Source organism: Pipra filicauda, unplaced genomic scaffold, assembly GCF_003945595.2.
Source record: "Pipra filicauda isolate LSUMZ 115617 unplaced genomic scaffold, ASM394559v2 scaffold4_size7858003_pilon, whole genome shotgun sequence".
NCBI lineage: Eukaryota > Metazoa > Chordata > Aves > Passeriformes > Pipridae > Pipra > Pipra filicauda.
The window spans coordinates 5,216,127-5,233,406 of NW_024104643.1; the positions used below are offsets into that span (position 1 = coordinate 5,216,127).

Sequence of the window (17,280 nt, forward strand, 5' to 3'; positions counted from 1 at the left end):
TTTTTCAATTAGTACATTTTATTTGGAAATTTATTTTGTATTTGTGTTTGCTGTATATATACAGAATAAAAGCTATCTCAAGGGATATGCCAGAAATTTGAACTTGTCTTCCTTTTCTATTGATGAAAACTGATAATGATTCTCTTGTCAACTTCTAGGAGAGAAACCATTTAAATGTGATGAGTGTAACTTCGCTTCCACAACGCAATCGCATCTGACACGACATAAGCGTGTCCATACTGGAGAAAAGCCTTACAGATGTCCCTGGTGTGACTACAGGTAATGAGTCATTAACTAAAACATGATGAGAGAAGGGTTAAGGTGATCAGATGAGGTTCATTTGAAGTCACCAATAAAAATATATTGCCATTAAAACACCATCAGGGCAGCAGTAATTGCATATTAAATTAGGAGCTGCATTTAAAAACTTAGTCTTCAGTATTTAGGTATTACTTTATAAAGAAAAACAAATGATGGGAAACCTTTTAGTGGTAACACTACAGTGCTAATGTTGAGTGTTTGTTTCACAGCTGCTCTAGTGTCTGTTAAAATTCTCCATGGTGAGGCCACTTATCTGCATCGCCCTTTCAAATCAATTGCGGTTCTGGAATTTTTCTCGGTTGAGTTGAAAGCAGTTCACCAAGAAAGGAAAAGTTCTCTAAAAGGCCTAAATGCTCACAAGACACTTATTAGAACAGGAAGCAACTGGAGCTAGTTACAGTTCTGCAGTCTTGCTCCAGTTTTCCTTCTCCTTGCCAGCCCAGGGTATTTGGATGAGAGTTGGCCCTGGGGTTGGTCCCATGGCAAAGCCTCCCATGTTCCGCCGCTAAAACCCATCCTGTTAGGGCAGTAGATTAAATTCTCAAAAATTACATGATTCTGTTGTTTGCCCCCTGTGTCTTTGGTTCATTATAGACTACTTATTAAATGATCTCATATTGCTTCTTGGGTGAGTCTTTACTCTTAAATGCTTCTTCTACAATCTTGAATACTCTTAATACCTGGCAGTGAGGTAGCTAGTCTATGTGTACTATAAAGGAATCCACTGAAGTTTTTTATGGGCAATTTGCAACAGTGGATGTTCAAAAAGTTTTTTAAAATTTCGCATTATATTTAATAAATGACGCATGATTAGATGTATGCATTTAGATGTATGCATTAGATGTATGCATGATTAGATGCACGCAAGCAGAGAAAGTTAAATATTTGATTATACCACTATAGCATTTTTTATTTTCTTTTCATGCTGAACACGCAATTGTCATTTAATAATAATAATTCCTTTATAATAATAATATATATAATATATATAATATAATATATATAATATAATATAATAATAATAATTCCTTTACTGTCAGTTTTAACGTAGTTTCCTAAAACAAGACTATATAGCAAAGCCTAGTATTTCATGCTATTTATTTTCATGCTTTACAGAAAAGTCTTGTACAGAAAGCTTCTGCGGTGATCATGCAATTTCTGTGCAAAACTTTTTGTTGCATTGTTTTGTGCATGTGTGGCAAATGTTCTGTGAACTTTTCTGTATTGAACACCCATTAAATCACTCTCTAGAATTGCAGAGAACTGAATTTGATAACCTTTAAGGGACGGGGCTTTATTCTGTGCTGCTACCTTAAGGGACTGCCTGCTTTCTTTTTTTTTGTTGTTGTTGTTTTTTAATAAATGGAATGTTTCTGTCAGCTTCAGTAAGTCATCTAAAAATGAAAGGTGATTTTCTGTGGTCAAAGCAGTTGTGTTAAAAGGTCTGTGTTGAGTGAAGTGAGAGCAAATAAGCAATAGTGGGACATGATGTGCTGCAATGAAGGTAAAAGAAGCGCTATCTTTAAATGCTGTGTGTTTGAGGAGACTTAATCTTGCAGTCATCCACTTTAATGAACCATCCCAATTGGCAGGAATAGTCTTATTACAGGACTAGGTAATGAGAAGTGGGTTACAGTGGGTTTGAGCTCCTTGGCTTGAAGACCCTAGAGACTGAGAGCACTGTAGATGTGAATCAGTTTGAGGTTTGTTATGCACATGCAATTCCCTCACTCAGTATGACAAAATAACTAAATGCTCTATTGAATGAAAGACAGGAGATCGTTTTACTTTGAGTGGACAGTTTTCTGTATGAGATATAAATTCCAAGAAATAACAAGTTTTTTAGTAGTATTTTTTATACTGGAGGTTATTAGAGAAGATGCAAACATAATTTAATTTGTCAGGATTAACAAGAAATATCTGAGTATGCTCTGCCTCTTTATTATTGAAAAATAAATATTTCATGGCAATAGGATGTTAGTTTCCATCCTTCTCAGGCCAATTTTGACCTAATCTTCAGAGGTTGATCTCTACAGATACCAGCTAATGAAGCTTTGATTATGCAGGAAATTTGTTCTGAGCTCAGCTGAAAAACATCTGGCAGGGATGCAGGAATCAGAGCTGTGCTGCTGCAAGCTCATAGAGGCAGTGAGGCACTCTGTCTAGCTGCAGAGTAACCCATAGAAGAGTTGCTGTATTTATTAGCTCAGCAGTCCTGCTTGTGCCTGCCAGTTTCCACAGTCCTGGGATATTAGCCAGCCTTGTTGGCTGTATACAAGTATACGTATTTTTCTCTCTATCCAAATGTCTCTTTGTTTTAGAATACAATTTTAAGGGAATCATATGTTGCCTCCTGGTCAACTTACCCAGTACTATCTGTTTCAGTGGAAAGGAATTAGCAATGCTGTAAATAATATTGTTTGCACCAGTTCAGCAGATACTATGTAGTCTTGCAAATGTCACTTACAAAAAAATATTAAATGAAGATTTTAAAATCTGCTGACCTAGTGATAAAATTCATCCCCATGTCTAGTGATTGAGGTCTTGTGGTGCTTTCAGCTCAGACCTTGCACTGTAAGTTCATCCAGACTATTTCAGATGTTGCTGTTTAGTGTTGCTTGGCAACTGCAGACTCTTACCGTTTCAGCGAGGTGAGTATTCCTCTTTTTGTGTTGGGATATGGAGGAGAGTATTGTTAGTGCTACCATAAAGCCACCTTTCACTGATAGATGAAGTTATGTCTCTATTCTGTAGTTTGAGACACTTGAATTAAAACAATGTCTAAATACAGAGTATTTTAATTATTCCTGTCAAGCTCATCGGTGCTCAGACTGTTCTTGGAGATTCTTGATTTCAAGCTTTTCATTTCGTCAGCCTGAAATTGTGAATAATCATCCTGCAAAAACTCTTACCAGTTTAGTGAGTGAAAGGCTAGCTAACCCTGGCTAGAAGTACAGAAAAAGGGCTATTAGAAGAAACTAATCTAAATTTAGGAACTGTTATAAACTTTATAAACTGAAGGCAAATAGGCTGTAAGATACTGTGGGGAAAAGTGATTATGGCTGCATGGAACAGAAAATGGAATTTATTCCCTATATAACACATGTAATGAGAAATTCTCTTCTTTACTAGAAGAGAAGGGCTGTGGTTTTCTGAAGTGATTAATAAATTAACCTAGCATTTTTAGCTCACAAATTATATATTCTCTATAGTATGCATATTCCCCCAAAAAATGAGAGATTTTGCTCACTTTATTTTACCAAGTTGCTTTTATAATCTATGCTTATGGCTATAGTTCAATATTCTTGAAAAAATGTTACCTTTCATCTCTAGAGTTTGTACTGTGACCACTTGATACTTATTTTTGTCTAATTTTTTTTTTATATTGATAACAAAGAAATGAACATCTGCGGTTCTATACAGTAGTATGCGACTTCAAGTAAAAAGTATAATTTAAAATTATATTTTCAGTCTAGGTTATAAAATCTAATTTCTTTTGAAGGAACAAAAATATAATATATGTATTCATAAATACAAAAATTTACTCCTTAAATGTTTCGGTTATATTTTTTTCACCTTTGTGTTTTCAACCTAGGTTTTCCCTATTTAATTAAAAATATGCACAATTTTCCTTTGCGTTTACTTTTTCAAATCACACAGCATGTCTCTCCATTCTTAAGTCAGTGTGCTTTGTCATACAAAAATATTCATTCACTCTTAATTAATGTTCAACTTAATTTTATAATACACAATTGGTCTCACAGGACCCTGCACCACCATTACATATGCAATGCTTATTTTATAATTCTTAGTAATTTAAAAAAAAAAAATGTGTTATGTGTCTGAACTTTTCAGATGACACGATCCTACAGTTATACTGACAATACTGTTTACATTTGACAGTGGACACAGTAAGTAATGAGGAGCTGTATAACCTCCCAAAAATGAGCGGCACCTGTAAACAGATTTCTAAATCTGTTGGTTGAATAGTCTGTGGCCAAACTTTCTAAACCTGCAACATATTTAGGTAGCTGAATTTGACCTGATTGCAGAAGTGCAAAACTCCCCTAAGTTTGATGATGTCAATGAGAGATGCAGATATACAGCATTTTCAAAGACTTGACTGGTTTTGTGCCTGGGTCTAAATTATGAATGGGAAGTCTCATTTTAGTCATATGTAAAGCTTCAAATTTAACTCTCGTCCTGACTTTCTGTGTAACTATCACAGCTTCTCAGGCAATTTATGTTCATGGTGTGTGTGAGGGGGATGTTTTCATTGTAAAATGGATCTGAATTACATGGTGGGGGCATGCGAAAGTCAGAACCCTGCTTTACTCACATAGTCAAGTTTGTTGAAATACAGGCCTCTGGAGGAGCACTGGCATAGTTTTGTGATGCAGAGGGAGTATTGCTACAACTTTGACCATGAGAGTGTGGGACAGGTATAATGTTAATGTGCTTTGTGCCATCCCTCTGCTGTAATTAAACAAAATGACTTTAATTTCTCTAGGATTGCACTGTACGGTCTGTTTTGCACAGAAGACCCATGACGGTGAGGGGAAGCAAAGGAATGGAGGGCAATATCCAGGGTAGTTGCTCAGACATAGATAAGAAGGTATAGAAAACAGACAACCAGGCCAGCAAAACAGCATTCATTCCTTTCTATAAGGTATATGACTTGTGAAGGATGTCTTACAAGACTGTGAATAAATAGCATACATTTTTAATATAATTATGTAAGCTAAAATAAATATTTTACATTTATTATGCATAATAAAATAATTAGACAACATTCTGTAAGGGAATATGACATCTGAAATTCCAACTGCAGAAGGATTCATTGCATATTTTCAGCAGCAGCAGCAGCATGACTTAGGGGGAGTGACTCCACAGGGGCTACTATTCTTTTTTTGGACAGCATCCCTAGGGAGTTCCTATTTCCCTCTGACTTATAGTATCTGTTCATAGGTTGTAAAGACCAGTTTATAATACACTCCCGGATTTGCACCTAAGTCATAAGAATGTGCAAAGTAAGTGTTTTCTCTCTGTTTATTTTGGTGAATTCAATAACATATAGATATGATTGCATCAGCTGGGCACTATTCCCTAGTTATATCAAGGATAACTAGGGACTACTTTACAGACGAGGTATGAACTTCATGTACTACCATATGTACTAATTCATAGCAAAACTGAAAGGCTGTTAAGGCAAATTCTACATAAAATGATGAAAAAATTTACCATTACAATATTAGCATTAATATGCTCTTTGTAACCAGTGAAATTTAACATGCATATATAAGGAATAACTAGGTTATAAAACTGTGTAGGCTGATGAGGATTCCAGGTGGCAACCACCACTGCACTGTGGAAAATCACTTTTTTATATATATCACAAAGGCAGAATGGTTAAAATAAAAAGTGCATATACTTTGTATGAATACAAAGTTGCTAAGGAAAATAATGCATGTATGTAATAGAACAAACTGGGCCCTCAGGAAGCACTTCAGCTTCTGTTGTGTTTAGCAGCATGAGTTGAGGATATCCAGTGCCTTGTGCTAGCAGACTTATAAACAAATGAAGATAGAAGTTTAGAAAGACATTCTGTCACTGCATGGTCATAGTTCCCAAATGCAAACTCCTCAGAATATTATTCACTCCTTAGTTTTTAATAAACATTCAGATAAAATATTTGGAAATATTTCTGTTAATCTGGAATAAAATACGCTGTAGCATTTAAGTACATAAAAAATAATTTGTAATAAAATTTAGATATAATTGCAAAAACACTTTATTTATTCTAGTGAATACATGGCATACAAAACAAGGGTTAGAGTTATTCTCTTTATGATGTTTCTGTGGCGTAATAAAACATTTTATCATCACCTCAGTTATAGCAAATAGTTTATATGGTAAACTCAGGATGAAAATATGCAGTGTTGTAATAGTACACAATACAGAGCAGCTATCAGGTAAACCAACTTGACCAGATGTAATTCAAACTCACAGAACCAGAGAGCTCACAATTAATGATATGACCCTTGCTTGGAGATGTGTGTACTGTCTGCGCTGACTGAGAAATCCTGTCTCTGCAGTTTTGCGAAGGGTGTTGGTGGCAGTGTATAAAAGAGCTCAAACTCCCTCTCTCAGAGCTGTCCCTGTCCAGTGTCACTGCATAGACTGCTTAAGAGAATGTATGCTTACTAGGAAACAATTGTTTCTCTAATAAAGGCATATATGTATGTGCACACACATATGCATTGGCATATGTAGAATGGTCCACAGTGTAGTTGCCATGTTAAGAGGCTTTGGCACAGTATGCAATACCAGAATCATTTTGTGATGTCCTTTGCATTCCATATTTGTAATTGATAGCAAAGTAAATGCACTCTACTTGGTAGAAGGGTAGTATGGACTTCTATTAATTTTAATGAATAATACTTACTCCTTAAGTTAAGGAAATCCATGAATAATTCCATGAGCACTGATTACTCAAGCTTCTTTTGTTGATTTTTTTTTCTTTCTATTTATTTATTAATTTATTCCTGATGATTGGGGGTTTTCCCCAATCCACTATAAATAAGGGGAATTAAAAATTGCCTTTTTAGTGCAATGGATCTGTGATTCTCATGGTAACACTGAACCATCAGATTTGGGACTTTAAGGATCTGCCCAAGTACCTTTAAACGGGTGATGCAATTGCAAGCATTGATAATACTATTCTAGGCTCATTTTGGATTGAGTCCTTTGAAGAACAACGTTTAAGTGATCTATTTAAGCCTCAGTGCTCTGCTAAATCTCAGGGGTGACTGCTGAGTTTAATGCATCTGGGACATGCAACCGTTTTGATATCAATGTAAAAATTACTACCTAGTTTCAGCTTCTGACACCATCTCTCTGTTATGGCCTGTCATGATTGTATCTCAATGCTCTGCAAGTTTGTTCACTCTTTGGGTTAAGTTCTGCAAAAACATTATCAAGCTGATTTCTTTCAGTACTGTCTTCCCCTTGCTGTTCAATTTGTGCTTAGTCCCTAAACTATTCTTCTTACGCAACCTCTTCCCTGCTGTACTGATGCTCTTTTTTTTTTAATCGGTGTGCAACACACTTAACCCAGAACCTGAAGTATTTGGTGTCTAGGAAATATGGATAAGGCCAATTCATGCAGTGGACAGATTAATGTAACTAATGTCTTCTTTTTATCACATTTTATCTTCTCACTGTCCTCACACTTCTTTTTTCCTATCATATGTAATCATCGCTGTCTTATCTATTCCTCTTTCTTAAGAAGCGTAAATATCTTATCATAAATACATTTTATTTATTTCTAATATATAGTTAATTAATGTTTATCAGTCTGGAACACGAGCATATATTTCAAACTAAAACAATCTTTAGTAAGTTGTATTTTGATATTAAATAAAGTCTTAGTACTAACCTCAAGATGAATGGCAAGGCTATGGTCTTAATACAGCTTGAAGTAGCAAAAAAGACTTGTAATTTCCTGTTCTTACAGTGCTTCTACAACAAAAGGACAGTGAAGATCTTGGTTTATATCTAAAAATAAACTTTCATTTGTTAGAATAGTTTGTTCTAAAAATAGTCATTGGCATCATAGTGATCCTTTTAGGTAAAACATGTTTTAAAAAAGGCTAAATAAATTATATATGTTTTCTTTGCTCTTGCCTGTTAGCAGAGAATAAATAAATAGATTTGTTTATTTCCTTTACCATTCCTTAATCCCCAATACAGTCATTATAAAAGGGCCAAAGCTATCTTTGGGGGTGGTAAAATCTGCAAGGAATTATTATTATTATTGCTAACTACCAGCTAAGTACATGGCGGCTAGTTAGCAATCTGAAAATATTTTGGTGGTGTTACAGACCTCCAAAATGAAATTGATAGACACAAGCCTGTTGTGTTGTATGGGGTTTATTCTCCAGGCTATACGGCTACTACCATATAAAAAAAGTTTCTATATTAATGCTCTCTTTGTGACAACCTTCCCTCTTCCTCCTTCATATGTGACATATAAAACAGATTAAAGTCTGGGGAAGGGACAGAAAGAAAATTCTGTTTTGGAGTGGTTCCAGAAAGCAGTGTAGTCTACTGTGAGGGAGAGAAAGGGAAAGGTTTTTTCCGTTTAAAGGTTGATGAAAATGAGAGAGAGAAAAGAATTGCTGAATAAGAGTGAAAGAAGGAAGAAAGAAGAGAAAAGAAAGAGCTTTTGTGTTTGAGAAAAACTTGTTACTTAGATACTTTGAATGCATTAGAAATTGTGAGCAGTTTTCCAAATAAATATTTGTTAGAAACTCCTGATTTACTGAAGCTAAATAAAATTGCTTGCACATTCCAGCAGAGTTGTCCTTGTCTCTGTACCAGCTTCTGCCCAAATTCTTCTGGCACAGTATGTCGGGGCACTTTGGAAACACAGATGCTAAAGCCTCTGCTATCACCACAAGGTTCCCTACTTGTGTAGTGGAAGTGTGGGTTTGATGCACCAGGCCTGCACCTCCACAGTGTTGCTGGAGGGTGTTTTCCAGGGGCCACAATACAATATGGTGAGACTGAGGCTCTAGAGCAGAATCAGCCCCTGGGATTTGGAAGGCTGGTGCTCCTGGCCACCATCTCCCCACTGTGATGGGGAACCCATGTGGGCTGAAAGCTCATCTCTGAGAACGTCAGCTCTTTGCTTTGCAGACAGATGTATCAGAGATTTGGGAGTTCAGAGTTCCCAAGATGTTGCTTCATAACCCATGGGTTCAAAGCTGCTGCTTAATGTTGGCCAGTAACAAGGAGAGCTTGTCTCAAGGTTTGCATGTTGCTTTTTCCTGAGCTGCTGGGAGGTGATGCCTTCTCCATAGGAAAATATGGCATAGGGAAGACAGGCCATTCGGTATACAACAGCTCACCTTCCCTGAAACCATTTTGCAGTCTCTGCTGTTATGGTACTGTGCTTTATTCTCATAAGTCATGAGACAATCTGGAGAGGAGCCTGTTGTCCAAGTAACTTATTAAGTTGCTTGTTACAGCTCTTTTATCTATGATTGGGATGATCTTTGTGGTTTTGCTAGGCCTGTTTAGGTCTGAATAACAGCTATAGATTGGTCTGAAAATACAGCTGAGACTTCTTAGGGACTTGCTTTATATAAGCCAGCATATAAAGCCCTCAGTTTTATTATTACAAGCAACAGAGTGCTGCTCTGGTGTTACAATTTCTTCTCCCTTTTTTTTTTTTTTAACACCATTTTAAAAAAATCTCAGATACTTGCACGTGCCCTGTGGTGGTCAGTTAGCATTTTAGTTTCTAGTTTCCTTTCTGGCTATTAAAAAAGTTAAAAGTGGTGTTCAGTAGTTTTCATTAAATTTGTCTTTTATATTTGGGTTGTTTGTTTGGCTTTTGTCTTTAACCTGTTGCATACCGTATGTACCTGAATTTTGTCTTTTAATGTCTTTTAAAATGTGTTCTTTTAATAATGGAAAAATAATTAAGGGGAGAAATATATATATGGAAAAGGTTCTTCTGCATTCTTGGATGCCTTGGGTCAAAGCAATTTCTTCTCATTTTATGTCTTCAGAGAAAGGATGAGGTCTGTACAGCACTCCTCATCTTCCCCTCACAAGTTAGAATGCTGAGATATAGTGTGCCATGAGAAACAAGCTGATGCAACACTATTCTCCTTTTTCCCACTCCCATGGGTCAGAGGACTGGAGTGGACACATTCCTTGATGTTTACCCACCTCCTTCTGTAAATGCACTGAAATAGGAAGGTAGTGGGAACGGGAGGGATAATGAATAGGTGCTTCTTTTCATAGCCTGACAACAAATTGGTTATCCTTCCTAAAGTAAAGAGGAGGTTGCAAAGTGACTTTTGACTCTCAAAGCCAGCCCAGATCTCCCTGGTGCTCCCAGGGCTGGTAGCACAGCTACAGGTTGCTCTGACCTCAGGCTAGCTGACCTCTAGTCTAGTCCTAGTTTGGCTTTCCTTCCACTTAGGCAAACTGCCCATTTTACTGTGGTTCCTAGAATGTAGGTCCATATACATATATATGTACTTTTTAATAATTATTCTTTTGATGTTCTTTAGCATTGCTATCATTTTATATTTTTAGTAATGTTGTCATTTAAAACACACAAAACTAGATACTCTGCAGTTCATAGTACTGTGAAGTTTTTTGTGTTATAATCCTCTAAATACATCAAGTGGTTCTAGCGATGTCATAAACTGCCTGAACATCATCCTCTGGGTTCACTGTGATATTACTAGTACTCCTTAAAATATGGTATTTATTGTTTTATATTTGTAACTTCCATGCATGCTCCTTCAATCTTTGTTCAAGATGATTATGGATTCTCTCTAACAACTGCAGTCTAGGACATAATTTGTTCTGCTAGAAATCCCACATGGAATGCCATCTTATAATGAGCTTCCTCAAAACATTTCTGTTGAAATTTTGCATGTACAATATACAGGGCAAACAATACTTCAAATAATTTTGAAGTTTTAGAAGGTATTGTGATTATTAAAATCAGTTCTTAAGTTTTGATGATGTTTCATTAGAAAAATGTGGTATTTCCTACATCTTTTTGTTAACAAGCTCTTGGTAAAATACAGAGAGCCATTTCCATTAGCAAATTTTTGAGATATCTGCTATAGATATTTTTACATATAAAAAGCCATTAGTAATTTGTTTTTGTTTCAGGAAAAAAAGATTTATCTGTAATTCAAAAAGGCAGTTTTTATAAATAAGTTGACATCAATTGTTTTTTAGGCTGATGTCCCTAACTTATGCAAAGAGCTGTGCCAGCCCATCCACTCATCTTTTGTCCCTTTCTTTAATAACTTTTTAAACTGCTGGCCAGTTTCAGTGAAAACTGACAGCCTGTAGTAATTGCTGAGATAATTTAAGTTCACGTTTCCTGAAAGAGGTGGACAAAGAAAGGAGCAACAGTGAGGAACAGGCAGTCAAAATTCAGCTGTCATGCGTTCTTCTCTCTTAAAATCCAGCCTCACCACCCAGCACAGCCATGTTTTCTTGAAAGGGATTATCTTGAAGGGACATTGTTTGGGAGCTGCTGTTACTGTATTGAGAGATTTAGTGAACAGGGCAGGAACCCATAGGATGATTTCATACTTCAGTTGGTACAATGCTGATGTATCAATGTTTTGAGTCCCAAATCAACAGTTTGTTGCAAGTTGTCAGGATAGGTCCTTTTTAAAGGTAAAATTTAAAGGCATTTTTTAAGGATAAAGAGAACACCCCCAAATATCTGTATTAATCTTCATCAAAGAGATTATTTGGAAGAGATTTTTACCCAAGAGATTGAGACCACTGACATTTCTCAGTCAGTGAATAAGAAGAAGCTTCCCACTATGGAGATATTATTCCACAAATGCTTCCTTTGGCACTTTTTCTGTTTTCTATAAGTCATTCACTGATGAACTGACATATTCATAGGTCTAGACAGATGTGTTTACTTGAGAAAAAGAAGCAAAGTTTGAAAAAATGCCAAGTTCTTTTACATGTTATTAGTGATACTGAGCATCCACGAATTATCATCTCACATGGTGTCCAGTGGCTCTGTACCTATTTGAAATTCAACCTCTTCATTTAGGTGACTAAATGTGACTTTCAACACATTTTAATTTGAATTTTAATTACTAGTCTTTAAGATTTTGATCAGCACTAATAAATTATAGCACAGTCATATAGTATTTAGCTGATTGATTTTTGTATGCTGAAATATAGTCATTTTGAAGAGTAGTAAAAATACTTTCATGTAGAAGAAATTTTTTAAAGATAAAGGAATTTGTACCAGATTTTTTCAAGTCTGTGTCAGACTACAGAGGAAGGTCCTAAATCTGAGCCCTTGTGAGGGCAAAGCAGCTGTGTCCTATCCAGTGTGTTTCAATGCAGTAACATCAAGTCAGGAATTAGCCGAAACAAGGCCGGCAAGTGCAGCTTTTTGGAATGGCTGTGTGTTTCCTGGTGGTTGTGCAAGGTGAGGGATAAGTATACAGTATTGGGTAATGGATAGTTCTGTTAGTGCACTAGACTGCAGAACTGTATTCTAAAAGGCAAATGCAGCATTTGTTTGTTTTACCTAAGTTCTTGTCCACCCACATCTGCTCTTGGCTTCCTCTTTTGTTTGGATCTCTTTTCCCTCAGAAGTCTACAACATAACATCAGGAGAATCTTTATTTTCTTTTCCTGCTCTGAAGTGCCCATTTTTAGTTTCAATTCACCAGTAGCATGGCAGTACTGTAACAGAAAGGATTATAACTAAGCCTCTCTCCATCTAAACATCTCTGTTCCATAGCTCAGTTGGGAGTCAGCTCTCACTGGCTGGATAGTGTGTACTCTCATGGGGTTGATACTATAAATCAAAAACAAAGACAGTGGATAAAGTCCAGGCCCCACTGATGTTAATCACATCACCTCCATGTCCTCAGTGAAACGATGATTCTCTGCCAGTCATGAAGTACTTGCTTCATAGGAGAGAAATGGAAAGCTGGGAAGTTGGTAGCACCTTCCACAAGACTTTGTATCCTGAACAGTAAAAAAAGTTCAACTAGGCAAGTAAATTGTGGGATCAAGTACCCAAAATTTGCAGAGAGGATCCTGATCTCCTTAAATCATGCCAAAAGATATAAATGCAAAAGCATCTACTTCTTTTGGATTTTCTGTTTTGGTTTTTTTTATTCTCCTCTCTAATGAGTTTGCAAGTTCTTACACAACTGAATGAAATCACTGAGGCATGCTCAGAAGTCCCTGTCCTGGGGAAATGGGTATCTTTTCCTCAAGACTTTTCATCCACTTCTTAGGCAAACAGGACCCTATTCCTGTATTCTTGGGTATGTGTTAGAGGCCTGAATATTAGAGGAGTCAAGATTCATTTAGTTAATAATGGCAGTGCTGTCTGCAACTTCATTCTAGTTATTGTTTAGGATTCTTGGCTGAAAGTGCACAGAACAGGGGTTTGGAAGCCTATTGTTTGGATTCTCTAGGAAAGGTTTGTTTGGAACATAGCTAAAAACAGAAGAACAATTCTGAAAGGAGGGATTAGATCTGCTTTTGGTTCCTGGCAATTCCTGGCTGTCTAATGACAGAGTTTCAAGAAGAATGGGATGATACAGGATATTTCATGCCAGGTAATACTTTCCTGGGATGGAGGAGAACAGAATTAGTCTTCCTCGAGATAAAGGCAGCCTAAAACTCGTGAGTTTTACTTCCTACAATAGTGCCTCAATTTCCAGAAAGTTAAGGGCAGCAGTGTTTCATTATCCAGAGCAGAGCTCCTGATGTTTCATATTGGCAATCTACACTTTCTTTAGACAAAGTAGACGCCTAATTGAAGCAAATATCAATACCTATATTAATTCTTTCTTGTGTCCACTAATTGTATTGGGAATTTGAATGGTTATAGAGGACAGACTAGGTTGCCTTCTAGTACTGCCATGCCCAACAGTGCATCTAAACAGAAGCTTATTTCTATTCTGTTTTACTGATACCCTGTCTCCCACACCTATCACTACTCTTTTGCCTGTTTTCTGATTATCATGTCCTTCTCAATACTTGGATTGTAATTTTTCCAAGGCCAAGACCATTTTTTCTGTTGTTTCTCCGTGCAGTGAATGGTGTAACATCATTCCGTCATGCCACCCTCTAAGGTCAATGTGCTGTGCAAGGGGAACATACCATCTTTTTTGGAGCTACTTTTTGCTTTGTAAATGTAGGACATTTCACCAGAGTGTAGGAAAGCCTGTACTACTGTGGTGAAACCTTACTGTTGCCAGGACTGTATCATACTGTTTAGTGGCTAAAACCTCAAAGAAGGTTTTAGAAGCTGAGAGCCTGCGTTCCATTGAAGTGTAATGTCAGTGCCTAATTCCCATCGTCTCCTTAGAAAATCTCGTCTCTCATTTATGGACTAGTCATCCAACACCTTTCATGAGAATTAAATGCTTATAAGTAGAATTTTTCAAATATGTATGCAGTCTTAAGTGCTATTAAAATCAGCCTTGACTCTTTTAGTGTGGTTTTGTTTTTAAACCTGACCTTCAAATAAGTGTCTCCCTAAATGCACTTCTGGGTGCATTATTTTTGTTTTGTTTTTTGAGATCATGTCATTGTTATATAGCTGAAGAAGGGGCAGTACTGAAAGCAATGCATCTTGGAGTGCAAGTAGAACTATTTAGACTCAAGTCTCTTCTTTAAAGCACAGCTTCCTTATCTGTAACTATCCAGTATCTAGAAAGGAAGGATTTCAGGATATTATGAGCTATATTCTTCTCTTGCTATTCACCTCATGTTAGCAAGCTGCTGTTCTGTAAACTCTTGGAAATGGCCCTGAAACATATAGACTACTGCATCAATCTGATAACAAAAAGGAAACAAATATATATAGTTGTCTTCCTAAATTTCTATTATTTACTTAATTTCTGTTTACTTTTTTGGAAAGTACTTGGATTATTTACAATAGTTATCCAGTAACCTCTTGTGGCCTTTAAAGAGGTATATGAGTTAATGACTTCTCAAAGAATTGTTCTACGAGAGTACTGTGGCATTTTTAGAGTGAGTGCTTAGTTAAAACAGTCACTAAAGGCATGTTATTCACATAGGCATCTTTTGTATCAAACCTATGTATTTTTTATTGTCTATGCATTCTGACTTGATTCACTAATGTAATTTCATATACGTACATATAACATTCGGCTTATGAATAGGTACAGTTGTTCTAAAGTTAGTTATGTTCCCTAGAATCGCAAACTGAATTAGCTCTTTAAGGACTGTGTTACTATGATGCAAAATAGATTCAAAGGAATAGTTTGGTTTTATTTAAAAGGTGAAGAATGCAGAGGTTTTTTGGTGGTGTTTTTTTGTTCGTTTGGTTGGTTTTTTTAGTTTAAGAGTGGAACATGTGTTTTCTTTAGCTGTAAAAGCACAATCAAGGCAACATGATAAGTGAGTCAGTGTTGTAAAAGTAAAACTAATTTTGCCTTCACTCACATGAGCTATAGAAGGAGGAAGCTTTATTGTCCCTGGGAAGGTGATAAGGCAGAGTAATTGTATATTATACTGTCCTGGAACATCTGCCTGAAGACTGTTGGAGCAATTCATCTATCATGGACGATACAGCATGTTTTGTCTTTCTGCTTTAACCCATCCCCACTGCTGGCCTGCACGAAGGTTTTGATAGGGACTGTGCCTGGGCTGGGGCTCACATTAATCAGTCCCCTTGTTCAACACTCCAGCTGACATAATTACAACCTGCGCACAGCAGTTATTCAAGTTGAGTCCTTGTCACTCGTGGTGCGAAACTACACAGCTCAGATCCCGAAGGAGATTGCCTTATCACACAGAACAAGGGCTCACAGGAGTTGAAGAGAATAGAAATGGGAAAATGTCTTCCGGGAGTACTATATATTCCTTTAAAATAAGACATTTGAGAGACTTACAAGGGACAAAGAGAAGCATTGTGCAAGGTCTGAAATGAACAGGTTATTATTTTTAAAAGGATTACACAGGCCATTTTTGTGAAATGGACATGCATTATTAAATAAATTCAGTGGTCTTTCTTATCATTCAGTGGCTCTGCCCTATTAGTTTTCTTCAGAAGTGATAAAATAGTTTTTGACTTGTATAAGCTTTAAGTATCTCTCAGTAGAAATCATCAGAACACAACTAATAAAAGTGCACATTTTATACCAGTAAAATTGGCACACACATAAGGGAAGATCCGCGAGGATCAGAGTTAAGGTGAAGGAAGAAGCATGCAAAAGGGCTTTCGAAGATGAGCAAGTTCATTAGTTTCTGCTGTAGTATGATATGGGAATGTGAAAGATGAAGCCAAAGAACAAGTTTCATATTTTACCATTTTTTCCCTCTTCTTATGTTAACCCTCTGTGGGAAAAAAGACAAGTCCATAACACTATCTATACTAAATGGAAGTAGTTTATTTTCATGTAATGTGGTGAGGTTTATTTTTACGTGGTTGTGGTTTTTTTCTTTAAGACAGAACCTTTGAATACATGATTATAGGATAATTTTTTGGCGTTAGTCTATAAAATTTCCTCAATATGACAGAATGTCATTGGCATCCAGAAGGCTTTTTCCCTGGTGGTTGAATTTTTTCTTCTTGGGTACTAGATCAGTTTTTTAATTAATACCATTTAAGCAGTTCCTATTCTTCTCAATTTATAGTGTTGCCCTGATTTCTCATCTAGTTAAAATCATGTGTCTAATATTTAGACACAATTTTTTATAGTTGAAAGAACAGTAATAGTGTATCTGTTCTGGGTGGGCCAGTTCTAAGCTAATACTTTTACAGGACAGCTTATCTGCAACTTTGAATAGTCTGAAGTAGAAGTGCTAGAAACTACCTTATACATTTTACTCTACTTATAGGTGTGCTGGGTAAGTCAAATACATAGTTTAGTGCTTTCGTTTCATTTCAGTATCTTGTGGTGAAGTACACAGCACATTGATCTTGATGTGTATGTCTCCAGTCAAAGTCTAGCTACATGAAAACTGCAGTTTCTTACTGAGCAGCAGAGCATCCTTATAGTCAAATGTACTCTTGAAGGAAAAAAAATCAAGTTTTGCTTGCTCCCTACTCTTAAATTCAGTTCACCTGGTGTGAATGATGCCTGTGAAGTAAGCTCAAAGTACAGAGCCAAATGCTGCATTTACTTGCATTTGTGCAGACAATAGCATTATGAGGACATAATCTGAAGAGAATGATGTTTCTCTGATATATACTTTCAACACACATTTTAGATCAGATCATCAATCATACCTCCAACTAAAGACCCAAATTTGACTTTCAGAATCTAAGATGATTTTGCGGTATTGACAGCCAGGAAGAATATATTTTAATTTGCAGACTGAACAAATTTCCATGACATCATGGAAGCACAATAAGTGGCTGACCTCACAATGACATTTTTCAGACTT

General features: G+C 36.4%; 1 protein-coding gene across 3 annotated transcripts in view; it reads left to right on the forward strand.

Moving 5' to 3' along the window:
* ZNF407 (zinc finger protein 407) overlaps window positions 1-17,280 on the forward strand; it is a 335,285-nt gene that overhangs the window by 208,327 nt on the left and 109,678 nt on the right. For all 3 annotated transcript variants that reach the window (XM_027746031.2, XM_039386726.1, XM_027746033.2), the window contains one exon: window positions 159-279. In XM_027746031.2, coding sequence (XP_027601832.2) covers window positions 159-279 — 121 coding nt within the window. The remainder of the gene's footprint in view (window positions 1-158; window positions 280-17,280) is intronic.